The following is a 12,530-nucleotide window of genomic DNA, read 5'->3' on the forward strand; positions in this document are numbered from 1 at the left end:
AAGTGAATCATGTGATGTCGAACACATCGTCTTTGTCCAAACAGCGCTGGTTAATAATTCCCCAGGGGCAATTTACCAGCGCCCGGGTGGCTGGACTTCCCCCCAGCTCAGCGTGGACCCCTAGTGACTTTATAGCCGCGTGACAAGCCTCAAAGACATTCCAGACATTCCACACACACACACACACACTCGTGGACTTTCAACCAGAAACCCACCACGAGATGCAACTGAGGAGACATCCAAACACACACACGCACATTGCCATATATGGACTTCCACGTAGTAAAATTTCATTTTACCATTCATTACAAATTTATAAAGAGTGTTCCGGGTGATTTGCATGTTCCCCAGTGTGATATTAGAGTAGTTGTGTTTTGGAATTACAGTAATGTAATCTTTAAGTGCCTTTGTTCAACAAAATAATGTACCCCTATGTGTCTGTCTGTGTCACTATTCGTTCTTGGTATTGTTTTAATCCCCTTTGCACGACGAAGGAGATTTTTGATAAGAGACTGTGATAAACGTTATGGTTCCATGCGTTTTTAATTCCCCGAGCATAATACCATATTTTGCCCCCTCGTGATTCCACACGAGGGTCGGGCTGCACTAACACACAAAGAAACTTTATCCCCCATCAGATCAGAAGATCTGATTGGCTGTGTCCCAAAAAGAGGGCGTAAACAGATGTCTCTTAAAAAGAAGAGACCTTCACTTCGCTCCCCCTCTCTCATCCCTGATCTCTCTCTCTTCCCGGATCCCTCTCTCATCCCTGATCTCTCACCCTTCCTCCTCTTCTCCCCGGCGCAGCGCTTCTCCAAGGAACATCTGAAGGAGGCCCTGGCCTTCTCTATCGAACGAACACATGTTCGAGTCGTAGCTGCGTCCTTTGCAACCAAGATTTGCAACCTCTCCCTGCCCGGGAGATGAATCTGAACTTTCTCGGTAACGTTACATTCAGTGAGCCTTTTTAAGCTTCCCGCGACACCGGAAGACGCAGCAGAAACAGGACACCATCCTCGCTTCCTGCCTCAGCCTCAGCCTCACCCGAAAGAGCACAGAATCTTGCAAGTAGGCTATATTGATTCCTATAAAAGCTGTTCCAGGTGTCTCGTGAACTTAGGTTTCTGTATGTAATAATTACTAGCTTTTCCCTTCTCTCTATATCTTTCTTTCTTTCATTTCATTTCATTCTGATCACGCTATGTTTTATGTTTTGGTTCGGTTAAATGTTTGTTTGTTTATTGTTTGCATTTTTACGTACGTTTATATTTTTAGCTCATATAATCTCTAGTCTTACATTTATTAAAATCCATGAAATACTTTTCATTGTCTCTGTGTTTGAAAACCCACCATTATAAAGTCAATGAAACAAAAAGATCCAATTATAAGCTATAAGCTCGATATTATAGACTACATTGAGTAGTTTTAATTAATAAACTCAGAAAGTTTGATGTTCGTGGCCAGAAGATAAACTTTCTTGGAGTTTGTAAATAGATACCCCTTCTTAACTGTGATAATCTTACATTTATTCGCTGGACGAATGATTTATGACCAGACCAGTTACAGAACAAGGTAATCTCGATAATTGATAAAGTAAATGTACATACGACTTATGAATTATGACCATGAGTTATGATTATATTTCCAAAATTCCCTATATATCCGTGAGCTAATTCGCATTTACCCAGAGTCGTTTATATGTTACATCCGTCAAGACCATCCATCTGCTGTGTACATTCACTGTATAGCATCCTCGAGAGTCTGTATGTGTTTTTCTCACAACTAGGCACACACCATGCATACCAGCAGCACCAAAAGGAGCTCGGAGTTAAAGCCGAACTGACAGCACTCAGCGACACGCGATGGGCGTGTCGATGGAAAAACATAGCCGCTGTCAAGACTTCTATAAGAGCCCTGCTCTCCACTCTTTCCAAGCTCTCTGTTCCACCTTATCGTAGGTTTGTTGAGGCATCCGGTCTCTTAAGCCATCTCAAGAAGGCCACGTTCTGTGTGTGTCTTTTGGTGTTTTACCATGTTTTCAGTATGATCCATGTTGCACACAAGGCACTACAAAAGAAAGACACGACACTATCTCAGGCCTCAAGTGTCATGGAATCTACAATAAACGGCCTTGAGAACATGAGGACCACTGAAAAGTGGGATGAATTATGGATGGAGATTGAAGCATTCTGTAATTCACTTGACATTTCAGTCAGTGAAGATGAACGCGATCTTACGCATAAGCGAACTGTGAAAAGAACTGCTACGTTGGATTCCTCTGTTGTCACAAGTTCCCTTGGACAAAGAGAATACCAAACAAACATCACACAAAGCATGAAAGAGAAATGGGCCCAACAGCTCTATTTTCCTGTTTTGGATACCCTGTTGGGTGAGTGTCAGTCCCGGTTTTCCACTCAGACCATGGGAAAGAGTGGGAAAGAGCAAAGAGTGTGGATGCAGTGCTAAAATGTGACCCAGAAGGCGCGCAGTTTCTTTTAAATAAATATGCGACCACCCTCTCTATCAACCCTAAATTGGCATGTACTGAGATGAATTTACTGAAACTGAACTCACGTCACTCATCTCCTGACTTCGTTAAGGAGGCACTCTCGACTGGATTTTATCCAAACTTCAAAAAACTTTTCAAGTTGGCTCTAACATTACCGGTGGGGACCGCAACATGCGAGAGATCTTTTTCAGCTATGCGACGCGTAAAGAATTGGATGCGTTCAACAATGGGCCAGGAGAGACTTTCATCCTTGAGTATGCTGCATATTGAGAGTGACATAACCACAAAACTAAACAACGAGGACATCATCAACGCATATGATGCCAGGTCTAAACGCAGGATTTAGCTGCATTAGGTAAGGCAGTGTTTATTTATATTGGCTGCCAGGCATACAGTAGCCTACTGCTTGCTTTTTTGCTAAAATTAACAGTTTGTAAACGTATAGTCGCGTTAATAACAAATTAACGGGAGCGTTTATACCGGGACGTTTAAGTTGTTGCTAGGCGACACGTTGGTTAAAACTGACATGGTTATAGGTGGTAGGAAATCTATTTAAATGCATCAAGGGGAAGCGCACATCTTAGCCTTACCCTGGAGTTGGTTCACCCTCCGCCTATGCTACCCAGACAGCAACATAGTGTCGGATCCGGCCCACTTCTGGTACACTTTGAATCCACATGTACCAGATGTGGCCCGGATCTGGGACAACACTATGTTGCTGTCTGGGTAGTGTACAAAATAAATATGATTTTAAACGCATACGCGCGCACACACACACACACACACACACACACAAACCAAAAAGGAGCTTAATGAGAAAACTACACGCGTTACTGTATGGAACAAATCTACAAACAAAAGAAAAAGGTTTGTCAAAATCAAAACAAATTTTTTTGTGATTCTTCATTGTTTAATATAGTTTTGCAAACAATATGAATTCATAACCTGCAGTCCTCCTACCTAGCATAACATTTAAAAGTATTTGTTTGCATAAAGTTAATGATTACCAATGATCACAGAGCTGATTGGCCACACAAGGCTGAAAGATTCTGACAATTTGTGGCGTACCCTGACAACCCTTTTCCTTCCTTTTCCTGAATGTCTACTGTAGTCATGCTCTAAACCAGAAGTACTTTTTCTGGGGCGTCCAGCTGTCAAATGTCGCCTCGAACCAGTCTTGGTTGATCTTCGGGCCACTGCTGTTGGCTGACAGCCAGTAATGGGACCTGGTCTCTAGCAGCTCGTCTTAACGTCTTAACATGCCTTTACCATAACAGTGAAATGCAGAGACCAGTTGTGTTGGGTTGTGCTGCATCTTTTCAAGCTGCTTGGCCATTGTAGTCCTGGCATCACTGTAGTTGGAGTTTTCAGCCAGTTCACTAAGTAGTCCAAGCATCCTCCTCACAGGAGACTGAGGTAGAGATGCTGTTTAACAAGAAAACAATTCAATTGCAACAACCAATAAAAATAAAATAGCAACAAACACTTGGACCAGGAAACAAAATTACTCTGCTTCCATTCAATACTTCTGCTCTATTTCCAATTTACATTCATTATTTGAAAAATAGCATAAAATATGTTTTTCAATTCTCAGCTGATGAAACTCAGCTGAGAATTGCTACCTTATATTTACTTGAGCAGTGTTGGGGAATGTTACTTTTAAAAGTAGGCTAGTGCGTTACATTGTTGCATTACTCCCTAAAAAGTAACTAATTGCGTTATTTTTATGGAAAGTAATGCATTACGTAACTTTTGCATTAGCTACTTTTTTTTTTTCTTACCTGGGCTGGGTTTGTTTGTTTGTTTTGTTTGTTGGGTTACACTTTATTTTAAGGTGTCATTGTTATAGTGTAATTATTATACAATTCCTACAATATATTTCACTCATGGAGCACTCACTCACCGCAGATATTCACTCTCTCGGCTGGCGCGAATCTAAATGACCCCAGTGCACCGGCTACTGATATATGTGTTTTATTCTTGAATAATAAACTATTGTGTGAACTATTTAGGCTTTTTAGACATGTAGTGATGAATCAAAATGTTGTATTTTAATAGATGATAAAGCTAAAGGTGGCCGGTATAATACTGATGTATTCAAAATACATTTTGATGATAGCAAAAACATGTACACCAAGTTGCTTAATTGAAACATATTGTACACCCCTGAGGTCTGAGTGCATCAGCAACTCTGGGAACTGTGTTACCTGGAGCATTTCCTCCTGGTAGGGGCTCCCTAGTCAAACACTTTCTTTATCAGGTTTGAGCAACATGTCATGTGATTCTGCAGAGTGGTGATTAGAGAAGACATTTGCTTTTATGATTGTGCCTGATGAGGTTGTGAACACAGAAAAGAGTAGGGGACCCAGTACTGAACCTTGATGCACGCCAAAGATTAGCTGATGAAACTCAAGACACTGTGGGTTTGTGGTGTAGGGTGCTGACTGCTGATGGTCACCACTTTTATCAGTGGAAAAGGTGACAGTCATCTGGTTTAAGCCAGAGAAGAGGGGACACCCTTATGCCACCCATCTGGATGCATGAAAACACATTTTTAAGTGCTGATGCCTCAAAAATATGTTCATGATGTGCTATTTTAAATAGTTGCTTTTTCCCACTGTTAGTTAATCCATTTTACAATCAAACAGGAGAACACAGTATCCGCGCCACTGATCGTAGTGGCAACAAGCACTGATCACTTGATTTCAAAAACATCACATTTCAGCGCTAGATCGCCTCTTATTTAACAAACAAACTAAATGAATGCTCTGCTAGTTAACTGGAGATGTTTTATTTATTTGTATTGGTACATTCGTGCCGCGAGATGTTTCAAAAGTGGTGGGGACAATATCGACCTTAGCAAAAAGTGGTGGGGACATGTCCCACCCGCAAATTACGGCTATGCTAATGGTAACAAAATACACTGATGAAATAGCGCTGCTTTTAAATAAACATTTCTTTAAACAAAATTTATTTGACAGAATTTCATTTTCTTAATGGCATAAACAGGCTTTACTCCCTTGAAACTTACACTGGAATCTCACTGTTTCTGGCACTACGACTTCCCGAACAGGCGAACACAAGCACAGACGCGCGAGCGCACACAAACACTTCACAGCCCTTGCATATTACATACCCAGAACTCGATTCATCCTTAACCACTTTGCTAAAATGCTCTCATAAGGTACTTTTCTTTCTTTCCTTACTTTTGTTTTGTTTTTAATTCTTCTTTTTTTAATTCACTCTCAGACCTGCTCCATTTCTGCTTAAAAAAGCGGACCCCGCGCAGCGTATAAAGAGAGTGCACATTAGTGCCTGTCTGCCTGGCGAAAAAAAATACAATTTTAGACATGCTCATATGTTAGAGAATGTAGTTCATATTTTCATTAATAATGATTTATCATATCCACCCGTGACCCACCCGAAATTAATCAGAATGTTATTTTTATTACTTATATTTTGGGGATATTTAATTTTATTCTATCAATCAATAAATTCCACTAGAAACAAACTTTGTTGTATTATTTTATTTTAATACTGTGAAGCTGCTTTGATACAATCTGTATTGTGAAAAGCGCTATACAAATATACTTGATTTGATTTGATTTGATTTGATTACTTGACCCGCCCGATCCGCGGAGCCCACAGATATATCGCGATCCGCGCATCACTAATATGAAGAAGTCAGCTTAGCTAACATCTCCTCGATGGTGAACAGAGGACAATCCAGGATAGAGCTGGCCCTCTTTACCAGTTTATTAAGTCTCTTTCTCTCCCTCTCAGTGCTTCGGGCTCCCCAACACACTACCGCATAAAAGAGTGCAGAAGCCACCACAGTGTTCAGCAATGATCTGCACACACCAAAGGACCTCAGTCTCCTCAACAAGTGAAGGCGACTTTGGCCCTTCTTGTACAGAACCTCTGTATTGTTAGACCTGTGCAGTTTATTGTTGAGGTGAACACCCAGGAATTTGTATGTTGTCACCATCTCAATGTCCAAACCCTGGATTTTCACCGGAGTAATCTGGGGTGCCTTCCTGTGAAAGTCTATCACCATCTCCTCTGTCTTGCTGGCATTAATGCCAAGGTGGTTTAACGCACAGCAGTTGACAAAGTTAGCAATGACCTTCCAGTATTCCTGATCGTTCCATTCTGATACATGTCCAATGATGGCAGTATCATCAGAGAACTTCTTAAGGTGACCGCTGTTTGTAGTGTATCTGAAGTCCGATGTGTACAGGGTGAAAAGAAAAGGAGCGAGTGTAACAGTGTTGTCTCTGCATTGTGTTGTGTTTAACTCATGATGGACACCAATTCATATTTTTTGATGGATTTTTATTCTGTTGATAACATAGAACAGCGGTGATCAGATTCAGGAATCACCCTCGTGCATATTCTATAATGGAAGTGAACAATAAACTTGATATTACAATACATATAACAGTGGCACGAACCCAAATCATATAACATACTTCGGGAATGCAAGGGAAAGCTCATGGTAGAGCGTCCCATTCGTTCTACCATCCCCACTATTAATTCCATCGACTCATCCCCTCTTAAACTAGGTTGTTTCAGTTCACTTTCACTGAACTGTGGTGGTGGAGGACTTGAATTGTCATTTACATCTTGTACAGCCTCTAAGGCAGACATTGGAGTAGATGTGACAGGAGTATAATCAAGTCTGCCTCTCCCAACTGATGGCATAGGAGAAAACATGAATAGACCTCTACCTCTTCCAAAACTGTTTCATATCCTATATTGACAGTAGCAATGGTGAACAAAAAATATAGCCTATATATATTACTCAAAAAACCAAACAAAACAAAAAACGTTCTACCATCTTTTTTTATGTAATTTTGTTGCTTCAAAACTTAAGAAAAGCACTTTCAGAAAAAGAGAGAAAAAAAATTTGAGTTCAAAGTCCAGTCAAAATTATTTAATTTTTTTTATTAAAGTTCACAAAAAAAAAATCCTCAAAGTTCTTCAACGGGTATTATTGTAAAATAAGCCAATGTTGTTTTCAAATGGTTACCACAATTTCACAAAAAAAGATGGATTTCACTCCTCTCAGCAGTGAAACGTGTTCCTTTACTCCTACTTGTGGACAAAAACGGTATTGCACCAAACAGCTCCGGCGCAAAAACTCTCGTCACCCACGGCACAAACTCCTCCGGAAATCTCTGATCAGTCGATTCACCACGCTGCTTCCAGATGTTGTCTCTGCGCTGTGTTGTGTTTAACTCATGATGGACACCAATTCATGCTTTATGATGGATTTTTATTCTGTTCATCACATAGAACAGCGGTGATCAGATTCAGGAATCACCCTTGTGCATATTCTGAATCACCCTTGTGCATATTCTATAATGGAAGTGAACAATAAACTTGATATTACAATCTAACCCAAATCCTATAACATACTTCTAAACACTAAGTATAACTCAGTATTAACCCATAAAATGGTTATACAATTCCTAGAATATATTTCACTCATGGAGCACTCACTCACCGCAGTCATTCACTCTCTCGGCTGGCGCGAATCTAAATGACCCTACCGGAACCAGTTCATCATACTACCAGATCTGGGCGGAGAGTGCGATTAAAGGGGCCATACATGAAAATAAATGTAGCAAGTGGAAGCAGATATTTGACCCGTTACACAAGCACTGAGCCCTGTGGGACCCCCGTGCTGCAAACCAACACATCACACACACAGGTCTATATAGCCTCACACACTGTGGTCTGTCAGTGAGAGAGCTGATGGTCATGCAGCAGATGGCGGTCGACTCCGGCTCCTAATAGCTGAGCCCTGAGCAGTGACGGCTGTATTGAAGAAAAAAATCTGTATTATGAATCAAGGCCAGACAGGCTGTTTGTTGAGGTCAATTTATAGAGAAAGTCTATACGCCTGCGCACATATTCAAATGCGCATACCTATAGACTAAACACATATGCATGTACACGCCGTCGGCATTTTCACATATTCACGCTGAGATAACGTTTTTTTTTCTGCACCTTGGAACCTATTTTAAGGTTTGCGTTCTTGAGCCGCCAAACACTGCTGTCGTGCGGATGAGCGGCCGGAGCGTGTTAAGGGTTTTCTGTTAGAACAGTGTCGTGTAAGCGGCCACTAAGTTAAAGGTGCTCTGAGTGATGTTGGGTGACGTCACTTCAGTTTGTTATTCGTGGTGCGGGTTAGCCCAGTTTGTTTTTCTTGCCGTTTGTGGAGCCTGTGGTGTCTACAGAGACTGTGTTTTTTTACAGTGTGTTCAGGGGACAGGCAGCTAGCGGATGGTGAGGAGATGTTTGCTGTATGTGACAAAAAATATTTTGGCCTAAAAAAACATGTGACATCACTTAGAGCACCTTTAATAACTAATGATCTTTGCAACGGAAGTGAATCAATCAATCAAAACTAACTTCAACTGGACAATAACTTTATTCTAGAGTTGCTGTAAAGCCAAAACAATCTCTGTTACTGTAATTTCCTATAATCTCTGTAAAGCTGCTTTGAAACAATCTATGTTGTTAAAAGCGCTATATAAATGAAGGTGTTGAAAGTGCTGGAGAAATCACTGCTTCACTGCGTGATTCTATAAGGCTTCAGTAATCAGAGGAAACAGGAGTTTTCCCATTGCTTCTAGTGACGCAGTACGAGTGAACCGTATCGATAACAGAAGAGATCACTTTACAACATCAGGATTTATTCATTATTTAATATTTCTAAGTAATTTCTGTCCTTTCCTCTTAATGACTTTTGACCATTTCAGTTATTAAATTAAAAGTGGTCCAAAGTGCAATAAAGTTATCAGTGCAAGAACAATAAATTAAACCAACCATTAAACTGTTAAAAAGTTTACAATACAGTATTTTTTACAGTATGGCTTTAATTGATCTGATTCTTTCAGGTTTATGTCACATTGCATTGTTCCACATTTGCAGATTGCTTTGAAATAAATAATCTGCTAAATTACTAAATGTAATTAAACATGATTGGATGATGACAAGCGTATTTCAGATGTGATCAAACAAAGTCCTCTTTATGATTTATTATCAGGAACTCTGCATTCTGCAGAAAGATAAATGAAAGACAAAACTGAACATATGAAGGCAAGGATGAACAAATAAAAAGAATGACAGACTAGAGTGAAAGACAACAAAAGAATAAACAAAACAAATAATGAAGTAAAACTGATTAACAAACAAAAACTAGTTAAAGAAAGTATAAATTAACAAACTAAATAGAAGAGAGAGAGGAAAAAAATCAATTGAATATTAAAAAAAAAAGTAACACAGATAAAAACAAACTGAAAAGACGCGGGTGCTTTGTTTGCGAAAAAACAACAACATAATTTACCACTTAAATATTAATCTCCAACGCGCGTTCAACAACTTCTGCTCTCACGCGCGTGCGTCGTGGTGCTCTCGTGAACGCGCCTCTCTCTCTCGTCACACATAGAAAGTGAAAGTAAGTTTTCATGTCGCCATTTTAAGCAGGACAAATGAAAAATACGACACGGAAAAAACAGAGCATCAAAGTGTTTATCAACCATTACAAAGGAATTTACGTGTAGTTTTATGATTTTAAAGCTGGAGGATTTGATGTAGGGCCTAGGCCTATCTTGTAAAAGTTTGATCAAGGTGAGTGTTCATGTGTGACTTTCTCATATTAATATGAATCTCTGCAGGACATTTTACGTGATTGTTTGATATGAAACCTTTAATAAAGGGTTTCTTTCACTTCAATGTTTCCTTTGTGTTTCGTGATGTTTTGATTCTTCAGAAGTTTAGCTTATGTGTAAACATACATAGGCCAATTCACACAAACGCCAATAAACAGTTTTTTTTTTTAATCGGATCAGTGTCTGTCGATGTGGGTCGGGGTTTGTTTTCTTTTTCACCAGAACTTGTTCAATCGGTGTTTCTCGGTGTCAGTTATTTTTCATAAAATTCTAAATCCAAGGTCGACTTGCTTGTGTGTGTAAAGACCCAATGAGCTTGAGTTAACGCAGTCACATGTCATGATCCATTTTCTCCCACACTCCAGATATGTTCAGCTAAATTATGAAGGTTGTTTAATATAATAATTTAATTTAGTGTCTGAATGTTTTTCATTAAGAGTCAGTGAAGGAGATCAAACTCATCAGATTTTCCTGCAGCTTCATCATGGGTAATTCACAAGGATCCAGAGATGGAGATTTTTCTCCAGGATGCAGGTACTTTCAACAAACATTACATTCGTCCTCCATTGTGCCTTTGAAAAGAGTCATGTGATCATGGTTGATGTTCACCTGAGTTGAATCATTCTATAATTCTATAGTTAATTTCAATTGGTTTGTTTTGAATTCCTAATTCTTAATATTACCAGTTTTCCCAGTCGCTTTGGTACAATTGTTGAATCATGCTTAATATTTGCAAACCAGTGAGTTAATATATCAAAATAATTGTAATCAAAGTTTGAAACAGCGCAAAACAGTTACAGACATTAAAGCAAAAGTACACAACATGTATGTGGTCTTTTATAAGTCTGTATTCTTTATATTTTACTTAGTTTTGAAACCAGTTCAGTCCAGCAGAAGAGCTCAAACCCAGAGTCCAGCTGTGTGTCTATGAAGAGTAACTTCTCTATGGAGGAGCCACAAAACTTTAAGAGTGGAGACAAACAGTCTGATCTCAGGTATATCATTTCTATAAAATATGTGCTTATTGTATTTGATTTTTATGAAATTGTTATTAAAGGTGCATTGCGCAACATTTCATGTTAAAAATACCCGTTTTTCTAACCCATACATGCTTGAACAATTGCCTGATGGGCTGAATGAGCCCTTCTCCGATCACTGCGATTGCCTCTATAATCCTGTACAGTAAAATAAATAAGAGGATTCGGGTCGGAATTTGAGACTGGGCCTATTAAATTGCCTATATTGCAGTTTCACTTGTCGCCAGAGGGGGCATAGTTCTGCAAAAACTCAGATACTTGCGCAATGCACCTTTAATATACAGCAGTTTAATGAGTTACAATCTTGCTAGTTTTAGTCACTATTAATGATTATCATTGTGCTCTTGTGTAAAGCTCTATGTATTGTATTGTTAATACATTCACTCACTGTAAAAGCTGTTGGTCTGTTACTCAGTTAATGACACAATTACACCAATATCAGTGTGTCTGATTTTTAACCCTCTTCATTCTGATTTAAGGTCAAACCTTCTATCCAGACCAGTTAAAAACAAAACTGTGTACAAGCCTGTGATTCAACCACAAGACTTTAATGAAAGCATGTTTCCTGGTTTCATGTAAAATGCAAGACTTTTTTGTTGTCGTTGTTTAATTTTAGGTGCTGCAATTCACATCGAAATCACTCAAACACGAAGCACTGCTACTTCTGCGGAGTGATTTGCTCGCAGCGCCTTAGAAGCCCCGCTGTGAGGAGCAGGGAGTTGGATCAGAGTTGGAGTAAATCACTCCGCAGAAGTAGCAGTGCTTCGTCTTCTGAGAATATAGTTCCCAGTATGTGTACGGTTAGAAGATGGCTGAGTCTCATGTGACCTTGTTATTCGTACATGCTGTGACTATACAAATCATAACATGTAAACAGGAAAATGTTGGCGTTAATTTATCACTTATTGGGAGCAGTATGCTAGCTGGAGCCGTTTACCTCCAGTCTTTGTGCTAAGCTAGGCTAGCGGTGGGTGCGTCAGACAGAGTTACAGCACACACGGAGATGAGAAGGGTATGTATGGACTTATCTAACTTGGGGGGATGATATACGGTGAATAAGCTAAAGTCCCAGAAAGTCAGCGTATTCCTTTAAATAAGGAAATCTATTCAGTGATTGGTCCATGCCTATGTCATCATCCAAAATCCCGTTTGTGGCACAGCAAAGTGTTGTGTATCATCTCTAAAGCCTGTTTTATACTTCTGCGTCGAACTCACGCCGTAGCTACGTCGTAGGCTGTGTGTAGCGCGCGTACCCTTCGGCGTACCCTGACGTGCACCTCTCCAAAAATGTAACAACGCGTC

At 39.7% G+C, this 12,530-nt stretch overlaps 1 protein-coding gene across 2 annotated transcripts in view; it reads left to right on the forward strand.

Moving 5' to 3' along the window:
- The window catches only part of LOC311083995 (protein NLRC3-like), a 441,701-nt gene that overhangs the window by 364,383 nt on the left and 64,788 nt on the right, over positions 1 to 12,530 (forward strand). For both annotated transcript variants that reach the window (XM_084115780.1, XM_084115781.1), the window contains one exon: positions 11,061 to 11,186. In XM_084115780.1, the coding sequence (XP_083971906.1) occupies positions 11,061 to 11,186 (126 nt within the window). The remainder of the gene's footprint in view (positions 1 to 11,060; positions 11,187 to 12,530) is intronic.

The sequence above is a fragment of the Abramis brama genome (assembly GCF_963993115.1).
Source record: "Abramis brama genome assembly, chromosome: 5".
Lineage (NCBI taxonomy): Eukaryota > Metazoa > Chordata > Actinopteri > Cypriniformes > Leuciscidae > Abramis > Abramis brama.